Below are 21,599 nucleotides of genomic sequence, written 5' to 3'. Positions count from 1 at the left end.
AAAAATAGCTTCAAAATTCAGCATTTCTGAGAATATTTTTCACCAAAAAGGACAACAAACCTAAGCTCCAATTTTATGTCCTCAAATTCTGGTCCATTTTTGAAATCTGGGCAACACTTACCTAACAACAAATTGGGCTATTCCATTTAAAATCCACACTACCACTGTGGAAGATTTTGGAAATACCTTCCACAGGGGAGTACGAATTTCAAATGGAATTAGCATTAAATAATAGTGCTGTAATCGATTGTCGTAAGTATCGATAGTCGGAAAATACATAGACTTCCGACATGTCGAAACACTCAATGTCAGTATCGATACACAAACGACATGGCACACATGCTTAGATTATCTCAAATCAGGTCTCAAATTACCGTCAAATACTCAAATTACCGTCTCCCAATTCCAAGGTGAACTTTACATCTAGAATACATGCATCAGTCGTCTTCACGATCTCCAGCCCCTCCAGATCCCCTGATCGAAATCCGTGTTTCAAACTGCGTGAGTATCGATAATAGTATCGACATGTCGGATGTTTGCCTCCCGACATATCGATACCCAGAAAGCTTATCGATTACAGCACTATTAAATAACCAACTCTATTTGAAACTTGCCCTCCCTCTGTGGAATCTTTCTTAGGGGGTGAAATGTGCATGAAATTCAAATAGAGTTGCCTGATGTGTTCAATCCATTTGAAATTCATACTCCCCTGTGGAAGATATTTCCAAAATCTTCCACAGGGGTAGTGTGGATTTCAACTGAATAGCCCATTGCTTGAGCAACTCCCCTAGGAATAACTTGATACTAGTTATTTCCACAATCCACATTGCTGTCAATGTCCGGGTGGAGGCCCACAAGATTTTCAAAACTAAATGGAACAAAAATTAATACAACATTAAAACAGTAAATATAAAAAATGATTTTTTTTTTTTTTTATTCAACTATTTTGAAAGAACTTTTACAAAGTTATTAAATAATTGACAGAACTCCTACACATAGTACCTGTTTTGGTACCATTCACTTCTATTTTATATTAGAGTCCAAAGCTTTCCGTTTTAACGGAAAACAGAAAAAAATCACAGAATCAGAGGTACAACACGCAAACTGACATTTTTGTATGATGTGACAAAATTGTTAAAAGATAAGAGAAATAAATGTTGAAAACAATCATGAGTTGTGTGTGTCAATTTTTATGATAAAAATACTGTTTAATAATATCAAAATAAAGGTATATGTGACGTGTCACTGGCATAATCTATAAATATTAAATAATTGACTGTTGTTAATTGTGATAACATTGATACTTTGTAAGGTATTGACCGTATTGACCAATTTATTTCGATTAATTAGTTGATAGTTCATTAATAACAAGTATCGAAGCAGCCCAAACACATTTCACACAAGATCAAACAAATTTAGCTGCGGCACCTTATTATATTTTGCTAATGTTTTTGTATGCATCACCCTGGGGTCTGGAAAATTAAATCACAACTTTTTGAAATTGCATTTTGTTAATATTGTGACAGCTTGCCATGCTATGTGATTATACCACCCAAGTCAAAATTGAACATGTCAGTTGGCAGCGACTGAATATCACATAATTTTAAACCAAATTGCACAATCCAAACATATATTAACTTACTTTAATAGGCCAAAAAGAGTACATGTAGTATGACTCAAATCTGTTGAGCGCATTCGTTTTGCGGTGCCCACTTGTCTCAGAAAAATTGGGTCAATTTATTTTCCCCATTTTTTGGTACATAAATGTGGGTAAAAATATGTTTAAAATGTGTTTTTAAAGGCATTTGTGGGAAGAAAAGTGTACCGGTAATTAACACTTTAAATCAGTGAAATATTTCACTATAATTGTGTGTTTAAAACTGTTTAAGAATGCAAGTTTTAAGCACATAATAATAAATTATGTTTAAGAATGGAAGTTTTAAAAGTTGAGAGCATACTTAGTTTGAGTCGGGGGAGGGGGATCATAAGCCAATCATAAGCCTTTATTATATCCATTTGGCTGCACTGCTCATGTGTCATGCCGCTCAGCGACAAGCAGCATGAAAGTATGAAACCAGAATAAGTACTCATTCTAGGAATTATCATTAAAACGTGAGCCTCTATTGTCCATGGATAATTTTACAACAAATGCAACATCCTATTCGCCTTCAAATTGTACTAAGGAAAAAAACGGTTTCTTGAGTTTTGCTGCTCCTTTAAGATCCACAAGATCGATGACTACAAGGCACTCCAGGATGTCGCCACCCATTCCTGAGATTAATTGACATGCTGCATCCATTGTACCTATTTAGTGATAAGAAATAAAATATAGAAATATAATTAAAGTTCATTCAAGTAATTTTTGGCAAATGCCATAAATGAATGAAACTTATATAAAAATAAAACATTTTATCTGTTGCTTAAAAGTCCGTCTTGGCTGTATGAAACACCATAAAAAGCAATGTAAAGTGTTGATTTCTTTGATTTCTTAGGGATGAAATCAAAACTTGACCGGCGGTTCAGTCCAGTTCCATCCGGTTGTCATTGTTTAGAGCAATAGCAACCAGATGGAACCGGCAGTCAACCGCCGGTCGAGTTTTGATTTCATCCCTTATAAGACCTGGTATTCATTACTGACATAATACACACATACCCCCACCCCCTCACACACACACACATTATGTGTACCCCAAGGTGGTGATTTCTCAAAATAGCCTGCCAAAATTGCCTGCCCCCCCCCTTTTGACATGCCAAAAATCTTCCCCCCCCCCTTGACATGAAAATTGTCCTAAATGTTTCTAAACTTTTTAGCGCATAATATTGAAACGCTGCGCTTTTCCCCCCTATTGACCTGCCAAACATTTTTTAGCAGTTTCTAGCTAGCTCATTAATTGGAATGCCTAATTTCATATATGTTAATGAGAAAAATATGAGCTTTCATCTGATACCAAAATCTGCAAACTTTAATGTTTGTGTGTGACCTTGCTTGCAGGCAAACACTGATGCACCCACACACAATATTATAATACAGTATTACACACACACAGGATACTCACCCCCTGTCGCAATAAGGTCGTCTACAATGATGACTTTTTCCCCAGGTTGAACTGCAGTTTTCTGGGCTTCAAATACATCCTGAAAATACACAGAATACATGTGAACAATTATTGGATAATTATTACTGGGGGTAAGCACTAGGGAGGTAAAACAGGGAGAAACAGTGGTGGGACTGGGGGAGGGGGTATGGAGGCATTGTCACACCCCATCCCACCCCCAATCAAGTTAAGAAATCAGGAAACAATCGACTTTGAGGGCAAAGAAGTCCAAATTTTAGACATTCTTTTATCAGAGGATGGTAAAGGAGGTAAATCCTCCCATCTTACAAGATCCAAAAACTACCCTCAAATCTGCCCTCAAAAATCTACCCTCAAAATCTACCAAAAAATACCCACACAAAATCCCTCCCACTTCACCAAAATTGGTCCAAGATCACCCAAAATGTCCCCTAAATCCTCACAGAATCCATCCAACTTTGTGTGATGCTCAAAAAAAAACTACCCTCAAATCTGCCCTCAAAAATCTACCCTCAAAATCTACCAAAAAATACCCACACAAAATCCCTCCTACTTCACCAAACTTGGTCCAAGATCACCCAAAATGTCCATTAAATCCTCACAGAATCCATCCAACTTTGTGTGATGCTAAAAAAAATCCACTTTTCAAAAATCTGCCCTAATAAATCAAAATTGGGGAATAATTGAACTTGAAATTCCAATGGATAAGAAACAATTTTTTTTTTTGCCTTGGTTACCTGTCCAAGAACTCTGGCAACTGATCAGGCAGGCTGCGACGGTTTTTCTAGATGTAGGCTACAAAGGGTTCTGCACCTGTAGCTGCATCCTGAATGGGCTTTTCCAGTTGAAATCCATACACCCCTATGGAACACATGACCTTAATCTTCCATACAAGGAGTGTGAATTTTAAATGGTTTGCCTGAATGGGTGACTCCATTTGAAATCTACACCCCCTGTGTGTGATACTAAGGTCATGTCTCTATAGGGGGAGTATGGATTTTGATTGAAATAGCCCAATTGTGCTTGTTTGTTTGTTTGTTTGTTTGTTTAACCAGGTTGGTCCGTGAGGGACACATGCTAATGCTAATCCATGGGAAATTCATGGACCATTCCAAGCTCATACAATAAATGCACAATATGGTACGTATATGGGCCACAGCTTGCAAGTTCACTAGTTCTGTAAGTTCACTAATTTCTAGTGCCAAGGTAGTGGATTTATGCCTGTGCTTAGCACACTACAAGTCACTGGTTTTGTTTTCAATATTTTTTTTGTTACTTCAAATGTCCTATGAATAAATACTTACAGTTCCATATTCTAATGAGTACTCCACTTTCACACATTCTCCAGGAAGTTTGCCTTTCTTTCGTATAGGAACAAATGCTGCATTCAGGTGTTGTGCTATCATTGGTCCAAATAGAAATCCTCTGGCTTCAAGTCCTGGATAAGAACAGTCATTTGATATTTATGATCATTATTTATCAAATAGAGATTGTTATTATCATTTACAACATGACCAAAAACTAGAAACGTTTGCAGTTTTCGACGCAAGGCATCAAATGGGATGCCTCCATCATGGGTAGATTTAAATTTGGAAAGATATTATAACGGTTTTTTAAATGTCATACTGTATGAGTGGTAAACAAACAAACCTCAAATGACCTCCGTAGCTTGGATACCACCCATACATGAAGGTACCCATTATGCAGCTATGACCAAGTTTGATATCAAATTGGATAGATTGAGCCCATATTTATTGGTCCAGCTACGAGTTTTAAAAAACATAGTCGAGTCCAATATTTTAAAACTCATAACGTTTTTAATATGAGTTGGTACAATGTAGAAAGAAATTTAAGAAAGAAATTAATTTGTACATGATCACAAATGGTCAGTGATTTTTTTGGAAAAAAATCATGTGATTTAAATCAAGCAACCCTAAAATACAAGTGCCCCCCCTCCCTTGCAATTGTTTTCACATTAGAATTTTTTGCAAACTCTCTCGGAACCCTCTGAAAACTTTTAATATATTACTTACCCACTATGACATCTACTTTGTCATGCTTTTCTTTGATGTGTTCTACGAGTAGAAGGATTAGATCATTCAATAGTACTGCATCTTTGAATAGTGGGAAAATGTCCCTGGATAAATTGAAATTAAATAAAACATCTTTTTAATACAAAATGTTTTAATCATATAATTGTTTTGCTGCAATGAACATATTTTACTGAAACAAAAAAAGTGCAATAAAAAAAGGCCTAAAAACAAATGTTTGATAAAAAAAATTAGGGTGAAACAAATTGTATGCTGGTCGGTCGCCAAGTTTTTTTATTTATTTTTTACACACACATTTTAAGCTGTAAATTGCATCTAGGTCTTTTTTTAATTCTTTTAATTTTTTTGCAAAAAAATAAGGAAAAAAGTCTAGGGTCGGGCCTATTTTTAGTGTTGGTCACGTTACGCCAATCAAACAATTTTTTAAGGCCAAACATGGCAATAAAGAAAAAAAGAGAGTAATATTTTTGCATCCAAAATGGTTGAGTCAACACATGCACAAACTGTATGACTTTGTGTGCATGTTAAGGTTTAGTTAAACCAATCAGGGTCTGTGTGGGCAGAAGGAGGGGGTCAAAATTAACAAATTGACGCAAAAAATGAACATTTTCATAATTTTGGGTTTTTACCGGAGAGGCAACAGAGGGGGGGGGGGTAGAGTTCTGACTGGGGGCACAACAAAAAAATTTGGTGGGTATGCTTCCCCGGAATTTTGAGGTGGTGGGTCTTTGGTAGCTGCTGACGGCATACCGGTAAAAGGGGGGGTCTTTTGGAGCTGCGAACAAGTAAAATGGGGACTTTTGGAGCTGCAAACTGTCAAAATCAAGGATCTTTCTTGGCTTTCTGGTTGAAAATCCCCTGAAAATACCTTTTAGAGCTGAAATTATCGAAATCTTTCTAGTACAAGGAACTTATACGATGTCCTCATTCACAAACTGATCCAAATTTTGAGCCATACAAGTTTACGTGGTGAACTAGGGTCTTTCTTCGCATGTTCGGAGCTCTTGGAGGGGGTCTTTCGGAGCTGCGAAATGCAAAAAAGGGGGTCTTTCCGGGGAGCATACCCGTATATGGTCATTTGTGTTAAGTGCCGCCCCCCCCGGCCCTAACCATATCAATAGATGGATCAGTCGATCCCCGATCAAAACAAATGATGATACTAACCCCATGACCCCGGATACTTACCTGAATAAAATTCCTGGTTTGGGGAAGTCAGGAACAGCACCAATTTTATCCTTGACAGCTTTGATTCTCTGCTCACGGTTTGCCATGTTATGTAGACGTAATGCTGCTGCACAACGCAGCAAACTGGATCGTTGACACGTAAATAGCAATCGACAACCAGACACAACATGCACCATTCGTTGCATTGAAACGTGTTGGTGGTGTGCAACAGCTGATGCAGGTGTATGGGGTCAAAGGTTAATTGATTGAGGACGCAATCGCAATAATAAGCCGTAAACATTAAAATCTACGCACAAAACTCGTCCCATGACCAACTTGGCCCAAGACCAACTTGACCTTTCCTCCACTCAGCTTCCTCTCCAATGGCACGCCACAGTCGTCAAAACCCTGTCGAGTTAAAGACTTCATCCAGGGGAGGGGGACTTGAGAGTGACGGTGGGTGTGGACATAAAATCGACTCCCAATTTCAGAAAAAAATACATGACGCATGTTTTTGGATTTAATAATATTATCCTGTTTTGCCACTTAATCCGAATCTTTTAAAATACATGAAAACGGAAATTTACAATCTATAGGCCTATAGCAGCAAATAAAAAAAATTCTAAAAGCGAAATGTAAGAAAGGGCAGATTTAAAAAAAATGGGAACGGGGTTAAATAAAATAACATGGAAACGGAAAATTACAAGCTAAGCAGCAAATATGTGTGTGTGTGGGGGGGGGAGAGGAACAATAAAATATCAATTCAGTATGGTATAAATCGCTCTGTTCAGTGATTCTCGTTTGAGTGATCGCTCCCATTTTAATACTCAGCTGTTGTTTTATTAGGGCCGCAATGCTATCTTCAGAAGATAGCCGTTTGCTGCTAGCGTTCTGAAAAATGATGCAGATCGTAAATGATGCAGATCGTAAATGATGCATGTCGTAAGTGGGCTCCCGCGTGTTCACAGAAGATGATGGATGTCGCAACGGGTGATTTGCAAATTGCACCGTAAAATGGTATAACAGGGTTCTACAAGCTATCTCTTTGAGACAAAATGACAACATGCATTTAATTTGAGTTATCTTCAGTAGATAGGAAAAACATGCATTTAATTTGAGTTATCTTCAGTAGATAGGAAAAACACGTGGATTCAACATAATTATTATGCCTAGAAAAACAAAATATCGCAACACTTAGAAATTTTGCTTTGATCTTGAATAGATAGCGCCACTATCACAATTCTAAAAACATCTATTTCGTTCAAGAGATAAGAATAACAAAATGCATTAAATTTAAGCTATCTTCGGTAGATAGCAAATGCACATGAATTCATTATAACGGGAAAAACTCAGCTCTGGGGAAAAACTCATTTTAAAACACGTTTCATGAGCAGAAATATTTTGATTGAAATAAACAAAATACCGTCTTACGCAACTTTTGATTAGTAATACTATCACTGGGAAAAAGTCAGTTTGTGAATAAAAGTTTTTCAGTATTAACTTGTTTCTCACGCACTTCGTCAACGTACGTATTATTCATCCATGGTTTTTCTATTCTACTGAAAATACTTGACAGATCGAATGTCGCGCGGGATTGCGTAAAAACAACGCGATAATTGGATACTGCACGCGTTATGCGCGCATCCGTTACGCTTATGACGTTCTCGTACTCCGTTTCAAAAATAATGTCACAACCACAGAGGAGTAAGATAAGACAGAGCGCGTACCACCAGTCAAAGTCTCCGCCTCATCCGATAATGAGGGCCGATTGTTCCATGAAATGCGACAGGCGAGACTCAGTGCTACGCAATTACCGCGTATTTTCATGGTCTATCGCGTAATCGCGAAAGCACGCAACTCTCTATCGCGTATATGCGAAGGCACGCAGCGCTGGCGTGATTGTTTGACACAGCACGATCGAACAATCGGCCCTCATGAATATGCGAGAACTGGTACCATACAATACACGGGGACTTTGACTGATGGTACGCGGTCTGTTTCTCTTTCGTCCATGGTCACAACACTCTACAGACCTAACTGCTTGAATATTTTAACTTGATCTTCAGCACATAGCACTACTGGAGACCCACATCACACCATCAATTTAATTTCAGCTATTGTCAGTTGCAATAGTAAAAACACGAATTTACCATAACTTTAAACTAAAAGAAAATGTGGCGAGCCATGCCGTGATTTGCTCGATTCTGGTGCCGGTGTCTATAAAGCTCCTGCATTGATTTACATGGGTAATATTAAAATTGAAATATCTCAAGAACCGAATACCGTATGACGCTGAAACAAACTTTGAAATCAAGCCTTTGCATTTCTCTATCTGTTTTATGTCATTTGGTGTGTATTGCATTCGTGTGGTTTTGCTATCAAATGCAGATAGCTCAAATTTAAATACCCGTTGGTTGTCGTTTTTGTCTGCTGAACTAGATAAAGCAATATTTTATAGAACCATGCTATCTTCTGAAGGGGCACACCGCCATAAGATTCCGCGGTCAAAAGGTGCAACCCGTACATAGTCCCCGTAAAACGTAGACATTGAGCTTATTTGTTTAATTTTTCGGCCAATATGAATCTGAGATACCTTTCTTTGATGCAATATTAAACCTGGGATGGTTTTGATGAAATGATGAGCAGACAAAATGATTTTAAATCTGTCTTGGCGGACTAATCGCGCGAACCATGTATCGATGTAAAATCGCAAGAATTGAGTTTTCAACCGCTTAGAAATCGCGGGATGGGGTAAAAATGTTTTTTATTTTTGCCCCCTACGCGAGATAGAGTGATATTTTCGAATCGAATTAGGCCTACTGGTGCTATATCTAATGAGAATCAAATTAAAATGTCAAGTGTTGCGACATTTTGTTTTGGTTTAATTTTACATTCATGTGTTTTCTTTCTTATCTACTGAAGATAGCGGAAATAAAATGCAGGCCTGCGTTGTCATTTTTGTCTCCTGAACGAGATGGATTGATATGTTAGAATTAGGCCTGCTGGTGCTATAAATATCTACTGAAGATCCAAATAAAAATTCAAGCAGTGAAGACTTGCTTTAAACATGTTTATTTAGTGCTTGCTTTAAAATGTTTATTTTGACCACCATACTGGAAATTTCTTTGTCTTCAGTAGATAGCACCACTAACAGGGTTCTACAATAATAAGCTATCTCTTTAATGACAACATGCATTTAATTTGAGTTATCTTCAGTAGATAGGAAAACACGTGGATTCAACATAATTATTATGCCTAGAAAAAGAAAACACTTAGATATTTTGCTTTGATCTTGAATAGATAGCGCCACCATCACAATTCTCAAAAACATCAATCTATTTCGTTCAAGAGATAAGAATAACAAAATGCATTAAATTTAAGCTATATCTTCGGTAGATAGCAAATGCACATGAATTCATTATAACGGGAAAAACTCCTTTTAAAACACATTTCATGAGCCGGAATATTTTGATTGAAATAACAAAATTGTTTCTCACGCACTTCGTCAACGTGCGTATTATTCATCCATGGATTTGCTATTCACTGAAAATGATTGACAGATCGAATTTCGCGCGGAAGTGCGTAAAAACAACGCGATAATTTGATATCGCACGCGTTATGCGCGCATCCGTTACGCTTATGACTTTCTCGTACTCCGTTTCAAAAATAATGTCATAACACTCTGCAGACCTAACTGCTTGAATATTTTAACTTGATCTTCAGCAGATAGCACTACTGGAGACCCAAATTACACCATCAATTTAATTTAAGCTATCGTCAGTTGCAATTATGGTAAAAACACGAATTTACCATAACTTGAAACTAAAAGAAAATGTGGCGAGACATGCCGTAATTTGCTCGATTCTGGTGCCGGTGTCTATAAAGCTCCTGCATTGATTTACATGGGTAATATTAAAATTGAAATATCTCAAGAACCGAATACCGTATAACGCTGAAACAAACTTTGAAATCAAGCCTTTGCATTTCTCTATCTGTTTTATGTCATTTGGTGTGTATTGCATTCGTGTGGTTTTGCTATCAAATGCAGATAGCTCAAATTTAAATACCCGTTGGTTGTCGTTTTTGTCTGCTGAACTAGATAAAGCAATATTTTATAGAACCATGCTATCTTCTGAAGGGGCACACCGGCCATAAGATTCCGCGGTCAAAAGGTGCAACCTGTACATAGTCCCCGTAAAACGTAGACATTGAGCTTATTTGTTTAATTTTTCGGCCAATATGAATCTGAGATACCTTTCTTTGATGCAATATTAAACCTGGGATGGTTTTGATGAAATGATGAGCAGACAAAATGATTTTAAATCTGTCTTGGCGGACTAATCGTAGCCTGAATCCTTCCAGGCCCAGAATTGCGGCGTCTTTATATTACCCACAATCCTTCACGTTGCCTTATTCAGGGCCTGAATTCGTGACACGAAAAATTTTGGTGCTCTTTTTTCGTCTGGAGCTCGAAATCGTGCTCCACGAGCGTGCGCAGTAGGTAATTGTTGAGACATGCGTATTTTAAGTTATGAATAGGTTGAACATGATTGGTGGACAGGATTGATTGATTGGAAAACAAATCATGAATATTAATGATTGTTTATGATACTGTCACTGACTGTCATGACTGTGTTGTTGCTGAAAATAATTGGCGCGCCATTTAATTATTTGCCAAGCTTATCAATATTATATTTGCATTACCAGTTTACCAGTATATTTCGTTTTATTATTAGACATGGAGCCGCAGACGGAGGAGATTAATCGTATTATTTTTAACAGATTTAATATTAATTTACGTCAGTTCCAGTTACATTCATTATCTTTAATTTTACAACATCGAGACGTATTTATAGCTGTACCAACCGGTAAGTATTGATTGAATTGATATTATGCATACACATGATTTTCATGACATTTTTAGTTTTTACAGCTTATCTGCTCATAGTCCATGTACTATATGTAGTCATAGTCATGTGTCAATTGTTGTGCTTGCTCGGTGGTGGTTTAGTTTAAAAAAAAAAAACTTATAGTTAGCATGTTAGTACAACTCATGAACTAAACTACGAGCTGCGTAGCTCGAGATACATAATGTATACTCTTTGTCTAGTCTGGCTAAAATACAGGTTACATTAAACATTATCTTGCTTTATTTCAGCTACATGTAGAGCACCATAGGTAGAAAACCTGGGTTTTCCTTAGAATTCATATTTCGAGAACTCTAGCTTCAATTTGCACACGTAATTACGCATTCGATGCTAGAGTGCTTTACTATCATTTTTCGGTCATGCGGTCGGACAGACACATGACAGAGGTGCAATTTTATTCAGTTTAACATCTGTAATAATGCACACATACTGAGATCATGGCAGGTATTATAGAAGGAGAATTCACGAACCCAGTTCCCTTTGTACTATGATCGTTATGAGTCAATACTGAGCAATCAGGTATGACTGGTGCACTATCGATTTGCTAAGCTTCTTATCTACATGTATTGAGCTTGGTCAGTTATGAACCACCGTTATCGCGTAGACTGGGGGGGGGGTCTGTTTAAATTAAATTTTAAAATAGATTATCGATATTGTCGCATAACGATCATAAACATCAAAGGCCGTGTTTGAGGGACTGCACTGATTAAATCCATTCAAGTGATGACTCGTGTTGAATAGCGTAATCGGCTTAACGGCTTGAGTGGATTCATTAGGATTTTTCTGTAATACCTACCATGCTGAGATATTGTCATCTAATGCACAAGCCCCGAACTAGGAGTGCATTAGATGCATCATCAACATATATAAAGTTTCCACGGCTTGGGTGGGACTCGAACCGGCGATCTGAAACTTTGTTGTTTATGAGTCCCGGTCTTTACCGCTAGGCCACAAAGGCAGTTGAACAGAAAAGTTTAATTATAAAAAAATCTCATAAGGCCCTTCGCACTTGATTATTAGTTTCCTGTTAAAGATTTTGAAAAAGGAACAAGGTGACTTTTAATTATTAATTATCTTTTAATTATTTTCTTTATTTAGTTTGAACTAACAAGCAACTTTTTGACTAGAGCGGGCATTTAATTATTTCACAACAATATTTGATTTTATAAATAAGTGAAGGTGGAGTTGTACTCTTTGTTCATTCATCATTATTGTTGATATTATTAAGGTCGGAAAATGGCAAGTAGAAGTAGTTGAAAGTTATTTTAAAAGAGAAAATTAGAAATAAAAATAAAATAATTAATTATTTTGAGATTTTGGACGCGGGCGGTAAACAGGAAACTAATAATCAAGTGCGAAGGGCCTAATGCTATGTTTATGATTTTGGGTGTCTATCAGCAGCCCTCGAATTAAGGATCTGAAGGGGCACAGCAACTTTTTTAGGGCAAGCTGAAAATTGCCTTGGATTTTCACTAAAAAGGCAAGGCAGCACTGCAGTTTGTAATATTTCAAGAGGGCATCATGGCAACTGTTGAAAATTTGAGAAGGCCACCAAGGCAATTACTCAAAAGCGAAGAAAACACACACAAACATAGATAGATGATTTTATAATTAAAGGGCAGGGCTGGGGCACCGACGGCAACTTCATTAGAGGGCACGGCAAGTGACTGCCTTGGGTAAAGGACATATCTTGAAGGCATTACGGCAGTGGGGATGGGCACCCACGGCAAAATACCATGATGGGTGCCGTGGGTTAATTCGAGGGCTGTCTATCAGGCGGTAGACAACCCACATCATCATGAGTGTTGACAACGCCTAATGTCACGCTCATAGAGGTGCGCATATGTTTTACAAATTTATACAATGTTCCATACATTTCCTTTTGAATACCACTTCCATTCTAATTCATATTTTTTTACTTACCATTCAGGGGCTGGCAAGACCATCTGTTATTGTACGATACCAACTGTTGCAGATGCAATGAAACAACCTGCCAAGCCATCCATGGTAGTGGTGGTTTCACCACTACTGGCCCTGATGGACAACCAAGTCTTAGAGTTGTCCAAACTTGGCATCAGGGCCACACACCTGGGCTCCACTCAGCAAGATCCCACCATGCTAGCCCAGGTGTTGGATGGCGCTGGCAGGTTGTATTCATTTCGCCCGAATATGCCATGTCAAAGTTACGTCCAAATATTAGGTAGGTATAATTCATTATTAAAAGTGGTGTGGACAGTCCTGTACGCAGGCTTTGCCGTTTGAAATTTGCATGGGAGCTTTTAATCGCTCTCCTTGAGTGCTACAGGAGAGCATACTGAACTGTATTATATATATGGTGATTATTGTTACACCAAAGGTAGGCGAGCAATAAAATGGCTCTTCTCAGCTTGATTTGAGGGCATTAGAGATTGGGGAGCAATCGCTCTTGCTCTCCTCAAATGACAAAGCCTGTGTACTGTACGCATTATATTTTTTGGAGAAATTTTCAAGTGGACATTTAAAAAATTTTTTAGCAAGCTCATAAATGGAATTTTGCTGACTTTTTCTACTTTTAAAGTGTACATAAAGTTTTGAAATTTGGGGGTTCAAATATGATAGCACATAACCCAGACAAGTCTATGATGCTCTATCAATCATCTTTTTGCACACACTATTGCTATTTATATGTTGTTGAGAAAACCCTCAAAATATTGCCATGCTTGTTGAGACCAGAGCTGCATTGATTGGTCGGGTTAGGGCAATCTAACTAGTAGCCACTTACATACATTGTATGAATACGGCAAGGCTGTGAGAGAACAGACATGATGTAAAACTTCCCATGATCAGTAAAAACCACTTCCCGTAATGGGAATTAAGGAAAACCATCTAAAGATATGGAGCGTCTGTTACCAGTTATTGTCCATAGGCCTGGAGGATCAAATGGGTCAACTATATGTATACCAGTATAGAAGTTTTGAAACCAACCCCAATTCTGACACCACTGTGAAATTCAGATTTATGCACTTATGATGGATCCATACTATTGGCTGCGGTGACAAGTGGGATGGATCTCCTTCTATGATTTTCTTTTTAAATTGAAATAATGCAAGGTGAGATTATTCAACTTCCAAATGATTTGATATTTTGATTATATCTGAATTAACAGAAAGCTTAGAGACAAGTTGGTAGCTGTTGTCATTGATGAGGCTCATTGTATAGACAAGTGGTAAGTACTAGTACTAGTGGTTGTTTTGTTAATCAGTTTTAGAAATAAGGTGATGATCGGCTGAAGAAATGAAGGCCTGAACCGTAATAGAGCTTTGGATTTTATACAACATGCCGATTTTGGTTATACAATTTTGAGTTTGGAATATACTGATTGATGTATGTATCAGAAAAGACTGCCTTAAGGTGGTACTACACCCCTTGATAAATTTATGACTATTTTTGCATTTTTCTCAAAAACTAATAAAACACTGGTAACAAAAATTATACATATTATAGGGGCAAGGAATCTAGTTACTACACTGGAATTACAGTGACTCAAGACAAGTGGTTATTGATTTATTGATCAAATATTGGTTTTCCCTCATTTTTGACTGTAACTCCACAACTTGTCTGTGCTGAAATAAAATTTTCAGTGCAGTAGTTGTAGTCCTGGCCCCTATAATATACATATCTAACTTGTCACCAATGCGCTATAATTTTTGAGAAAAATGCAAAAATAGGCACAAAATTGGCCAGGGTGTAGTACCACCTTAATTCTATCACTGATGTAAGTGATATGTTGAATTTTTATAAAGGAGAAACTTGTTATTTAACTTTTGCTTTTTTTTTTTAATGTTTATATCATAAATTACGATTATTTAAAAATTTGTTAATATAACGTGTTGTCTCTATTAACATCCTTTTCTTTTTAATGCCCTCCTCAGTTTTTTTTCAAAAAAATGCTGATTGCTGAAAAATCCACGCTATGATCTTGTGTAAATTGGCTTACACAATCCTCCCATGATCTGTAATTGCCAAAAATAACATCACAAACCCATAAATAAACCGGATGTTATTGATACATGTACTAAGTTCTTTTTCCTTGAAAATTTGACGTAATAAACAATACCTTTCGGAAATTGTAGTACCCCAGGTGTGTTAGAGAAACAACATACCATATTCGTTCCATTAACCGCCCAGGGTGCAAAATCATTTTGGGTGTTCGCTTCATTTCTGCATTGTTTACATTTAGCACACATAAAATAATGGCCCTAAATATTCATCCATCATCATCAGTGTGTCATGTTTCAGACCAAGATCCAGATTTGCATGGCCAAAAATAATAATATCACAGTTTACTGGTTGTAAAGTCACTGGAAGGGCACTTATAGGGGCATGGGTGGTTAATGGAACAAATACAGTACATGTGTTTTATATTCTTCCTGTAAATTAATGTATGCTTATACTTTAGTGCCTATTGACTATTAACATGTGATGCATTCCAATTCGAATTTCAGTAAGAGTTGAGCACATTTACATGTCCAAGGTGATTTTTAATTTTGAAAATTACTGAAAGTGTTTCTTGATTCTCTTAGTACATTCATGAAGTTGTTTTTAATGTAAATTTCTTTAATTACTTATTATAAACATTTTTATTTTGTTCACACTTTTGTCTTTTTAATCGGTATAATAGACCGCAAGTTAGATCTTATTTTGCATTCCATTCGATGTGAAAGTACACCTGAATGTAAGTTCTCTTGTCAGATGTCCCATTATATCATATCACTAGACAATAATGTGATGACGTCACTTGGAATATAACCTGGATAATGGTGTTGATGTTGGATAAGCCGTGAGGCAAGTGATTAGATTGTGATGTGTTGTTGCTAATAATCTTCACATTCCAGCAGGTAATAAATTGTTAATTTTACTCTCAATTTTTGAGTCACTCTGAATTTTTAGCCAATGTACATACCGAACGCTACAGAAAGGGGTGTGGACCGTGTCGATGATATGCCAGACAAGTGCACTTGAATTTAAAGCATTCATTGAATCATTTTGTTGGTACATTCCCAAATATATGCCTTTTAGCGTTTCCTCATGTGGGATGTAATCATGTTTTGAACTAATTATAATTCTGAATTACAGAATACCTTACATGTAACTAACATGCCTTTGTACAGTAATATTTTACAACCATTATGGACAATAGTTGAAATTGAGTTAGTATGTTACACCTTTAACAAATGTCCTACAATCATTCAGGACAATAACATTTTAATCTGTTTTTGTTTTCACTCTGTGCAACATAAGTGCAGGAGATTACTAACCTACTGGCTTTAGTACAATTCATGTTTTTGAATTGGTGGTGCAAATCCACACCAGTATTGTTTTTCTACTGCATTTTAAGCAAAATATAAAAAAATATGACAAAACTTCAAATGATTCATCCATTTGGTACCAAAATGTACCATGTGCCTCAATATTTAAGAACTAATTGTTGTGCACATTGTAAAGTCATTACTGACCAAAGTCATGAATAAAGTTTGAAGGTATTTAATTAGAGAAGTAATTCATTGGTAGAGCACCAGGGCAGTCAACTTCGGAGCCTTATTTCACCCTTATACAGATGAGCTCTCCATTATGATGCCATGGGAAGCATTTCTTGAACTGCATATCTCCTTGTCTTTGGTAGGCATCAATCAATTCTCTAAGGTCTCTGGACTTAGGACCAGACTCTGGTGGGCTAAACCGGTTTTAGGGGGCCCCAACCGTCCCACTTCCCTCAGAGATAGATTTAATTAACTCAATCTGCGTGTTTCTACTGGGGACCGGTTGGCGGGTAATGTGGTTTAGTTTAGAGTGTTACTGGTTAATGTGCTCAGTGGAAACAGGTCGGTTTAGAGTGATGCGTTGTGGACACCCGGCAACCGTGATCCACCTCATGAGGTAGACCATGTGGTATGACACCCGGTATTTCTGTCAGTGGAAACAGCGGTTAACAGTTGTTGGGTGTTGAACTTCTTTTATGTACATTTTATGTATCACATCATGACCCCAAAAGCAGGTTGGGGGTCAGGAAAATATTTTCAGTACTTCCGGTACACACCACAACCCTTATTTTAAGCATCAGTAGAAACATGCTGGTTGTTGCCTGAATCGGATTGTGGGTTACCAGGTAATACCGGGTAAAAATAACGAGTGCTCAGTGTAAACACCCAGAAAATCAGAGATTGGGCACTCCATCCTACTTTCAGGCTAGGAACAGCTGGTATGAGTGGCGTAAAACAGCTTGCTAAGTCAATCCCCCTATATTACCCAGCAGACCCTTGAGCTCGAGTCAGCTGAGCAGAGCTTGCACTGCTGGAACTGGGATGTGCAATGTCATTATGGACAATGACTGGTCACAGGAACCTAGTCTTACTATCACTTAGAGGGGTCTGCAAAAATATAGTCTCTTGGTAAATTTGAAGAAAATGAAAGTAAATTTCCAGTGTTATTCTTTCCCAATCAATAAAAAACCCATCAAGTTTTCAAAGGTATCAAGTCAAATGTGCTATTCCAGTTGAAATCCATAACGACTATGTGTATAGAAGACATGACCTTAATCTCCCACACAGGGAGTGTGAATTTCAAATGGGCATACATGAATACGTGATTCCATTTAACATCTACAACCCCTGTGTTGGAAACTAAGGTCATGGCTTCCATAGCTGGTGTACGGATTTCAACTGGAATGTTTAGATTTAAAATTCCATCAATCAGTCTGTCACCTGGTAAAATTGAGTGAAGTTCCCCAACTGTAGAATTAATGATATCTTTTTTAAATATTTATCTTTTCAGGGGCGAAGACTTCCGACCCGCTTTTAAGAAGCTTGGGCAGCTAAGAGCCATCATTCCGGACATACCATACATGGTTCTAACAGCAACAGCAACACAAGCAATTCACAACAGCATAACAACTACACTTTGTATGAACAACCCTACTACTCTCCATATTCCCCCCAATAGACCCAATATAAGTTATAATGTAATTAAGTTAGAAGGTAATTTGCAAAAGTAATTTAAGTGTATTAGATCCAATCATTGTATCATTAAGTAATCCTCAATGTCATAAGGTTGTAATTTATTGTAATACTGTTCAAACTGTTTCATCTGTATATATGTATTGTTCCCATCAGGTTCCAGACCCAACTGTCCTTGGCTCCCCCTTTCCCCTATTGCAATGTTTCATAAAAGTACCGCCCATTCCAACAAGTCCCATGTCCTTTCAGAATTTCCCAAGTCAAGTAGTGTAGTCCGTTTAGTTATTTGTACTGTCGCTTTTGGTTTAGGTATTAATGTTCCCGATATTAGACATGTTATTAATTTAGGTTGCCCTTCGTCCATTGAAGAATTTGTTCAGGAGAGTGGTAGGGCTGGTAGAGACGGCATGGATTCGATATCAACACTGTACCACATCACGTCCTTGCTGCGACGTGGTACTGAAGCATCAATGCTTAAGTACTGTTCGCATGATATCCCTTGCAGACGTTCATATATTGCACAGCATTTTAAGCTTAACGATTATGAGGAATACGCAGCACCAGAAGTTAAGCCAGCACCAAGATGCTGCGATCTTTGTGATGCAGCATAAATGTATTTGGTGCTCATGGTAAAATACTGTACAAGATGTGTATAGCCTTTGATTTCATTGCATGCATGCTGTTGTATTGTGGAGATATCTTATTCCATGTCAAATACACAACCAATGATTTCTTTAACTTATTAAATTTAAAAATAAAATTCAAACATTTTTTGCACACATCAGGAATGAATTGCTCTTAGCTGCTCAAGTTTTTTTACTTCAGGCCAGATCAAGATTTTTTTTTTCATTTTGTAATACTATTAAGACCAATATGTGGATCTTGAGTTTCTCTACCAGAAGTAAGTTTGTATGACATTTCGCCCACTGGGTAACAGGCACATTGCACTGCATTAGATACCACTCAGAGGTTAATTTATAAAATTTTGAAATACTCATATTGTATGAGAAAGAATTTTCGTACTAATTGACTTTTTTAAGGACAAACGCAGGATCCACATATTGAATTGATTAAACTCACAACGCAACTACTCTGATATGTATTCCAAAATATCTATTATTTTATTTACAATATTTATAAACAATATATATAAATAAATGACCCACATATATGTATGTCAGAATTGTTATAAAAAATTCTTTCAATGATGTACAAACTCCATCCAAGTAATCATATTCTAAATATATTAGCTTAATAGTGTTGTCCACTGAATACTTTCAGAAATTGCAAATATGTATATAATTTATAGTGCTGTCATCGACATGCAGTTATGTCGAAAAAAGTTGCTAATGTCGACATAAAATTTGGATTACAACATTTATTGACATTGATTATGACATGTGGTATTTACGAAATAGTCGTAAAATTTTGTAAAGTATTATTGAAAGACCAATATTTTGTTATTGGCATATTTACTCTAGTTTCGTATGAACTTAGCTTTCATCAAAAACACTATATATGCTTGTAGACGAGGTTTTACGGTATACTGTGGTAGATACAATTGTTTATTCAACTTCATTGACATTCTCGACCAAGCCATGGTCGTACTTTTATGTTGACATGTTGTCAAATGTCAATATATTTTTCGGACATCAGCAAGTAAAGACATTTCAATGACCGCACTAGTAATTTATAAATAATTTTGTAGAAAATATAAATGAATTTGTCACTTATTATTTTTATAGTACATGCGTGTTTCTTAGTACTTTGCTATTTACAAGTAGCAATCATATGATTACAACAAATCAAGGCACAAAGGCATTAACTGTGTTAGAGTGACTATTATACACTCACTCATGAGTATTGAAGTGATGTGATACACAACATTCAATCCTAAATTATTATATTCCTACTTTTCCTACAATACTCAATGATTAAAGGATCAGATGAACTATTATAGTATTTTTTTAAATATCATCGGTTGCATCAAATACTGATGGATGTCAGGGCAATATGAAAATGTTGAGTTGGTAAATTGTAACGTATTTTTTATTTTTTATAAACTTGCCAATAATTGTCAGCAATTCATGTCTATTAAAATAGACCCTTGAAAGATATTTTCAAGACGTTAAAATGTAGTTAATTGTACATCACACATATGAAATATATTGCCAAAGTTATCCGTCACTATGTATTGCGCTATTTTTTTGAGAGCTCAACATCTGTCTCCATGAAATTTATCGTAATGTGTAGATCCGTGATCATCAGTCACTATGTAATGCATCAGACGATATCATTAATTCAGTAAATTAGATGAGTGTCTTTCTAATCAGTGATGTTTTGACAGGTGAACAATTGCAGGACCAATTACTGATGTCTCATGACAATGAAAAACACTTCTGTTATTACCATGTGAACAGAAAGAAGATAAAATCAAGATTGTCAGATTCTGATCCTTTAAATTTGTGAGTAGTGTATTTTATCTGTATTCAAATACATAAATTATACAGCTTGTGTATTCAAGAGCTATTAGGCCATCATAATTTAATAGAATTGCCTGTCTTTTGCACATTATTCCTTCTAGTAATTTTTTTTTTTTTCCTGTTTTCCTTTTTTTTCTCCAAATACAACACACAAAAATCTCACCTCTGAAATAGCCTAAATCGTAAATCTTGATGGAAGTCTTCACACTGAAACTTTCTTTAGAGATAAAAGGTGGTCTATTGTCAAAAGTTTGTCCAACAGATCAAACAAAATTACATTACAAAAAAACCTTATAAAACCTGAATTCCACATTAGGTTATCAACCTGGAAACAGCTTTGAGACAAACTATTAAGTTCTGATGGCCTTAAGTGTGACAAAAGAAGGGCAAACCCTGAACCTTATAAATCATTTTTATAGAAACTCAACTGTTTTTACACAAGCATTTTAATCACTGCAATGTCTAGTGGTTGTTCATACTTCACTGCATTTACAATATGTTGCAATGTATTAGTACTGTAACTTCTGTTACAATTCCTGATACTTTCCATGAATTCTGGATATCAAAACTGGTCATGCTGTAACTTAGTTTAATGCATTCATTTGTAAATTTTCATAACTGCAGTATTTCACTGATGCAGTGAAATATGAATGAACCCAACTAGATATCATAATGTAATTGAATATTTATATTGAGGTCATTTGAAGCACAAGTTAACTATAACTCAACTGGAGAACGAAGAATAAGGAGTGAATTATTTAATATCAATTCTGTTTCTTATCATAAAGATGGGGAGATCTTCTCTCGTATAATTGTACAATGCACACACCTTCTGATTGACTATTTGATGAACACTATAAAATTGTTTGAGTACAAAAAGTCATGTCGGTGAATCTTAATAGGTGAA

The 21,599-nt window shown here is 36.5% G+C and overlaps 2 protein-coding genes across 2 annotated transcripts; one reads left to right on the top strand and one right to left on the bottom strand.

Moving 5' to 3' along the window:
* Positions 1-1,940: 1,940 nt before the first annotated feature.
* LOC140136563 (adenine phosphoribosyltransferase-like) lies at positions 1,941-6,627 on the bottom strand. Its single transcript, XM_072158261.1, has 5 exons — positions 6,311-6,627; positions 5,108-5,211; positions 4,379-4,512; positions 3,057-3,135; positions 1,941-2,304 (listed from the first exon to the last, which is right to left on the bottom strand). The coding sequence occupies exons 1-5, from the start codon at positions 6,493-6,495 to the stop codon at positions 2,159-2,161; spliced, it is 648 nt and encodes a 215-aa protein (XP_072014362.1). The 5' UTR covers positions 6,496-6,627; the 3' UTR covers positions 1,941-2,158.
* A 4,400-nt stretch (positions 6,628-11,027) lies between these two features.
* LOC140172566 (uncharacterized) lies at positions 11,028-18,820 on the top strand. Its single transcript, XM_072195710.1, has 5 exons — positions 11,028-11,157; positions 13,148-13,364; positions 14,363-14,422; positions 18,028-18,155; positions 18,366-18,820. The coding sequence occupies exons 1-5, from the start codon at positions 11,028-11,030 to the stop codon at positions 18,818-18,820; spliced, it is 990 nt and encodes a 329-aa protein (XP_072051811.1).
* The last annotated feature ends 2,779 nt before the right edge of the window (positions 18,821-21,599 follow it).

This window comes from Amphiura filiformis, chromosome 16 (genome assembly GCF_039555335.1).
Source record: "Amphiura filiformis chromosome 16, Afil_fr2py, whole genome shotgun sequence".
Taxonomy (NCBI): Eukaryota; Metazoa; Echinodermata; class Ophiuroidea; order Amphilepidida; family Amphiuridae; genus Amphiura; species Amphiura filiformis.
The sequence above is the reverse complement of the archived record's forward strand: the minus strand, read 5'-3'. Positions and strand labels throughout refer to the sequence as shown.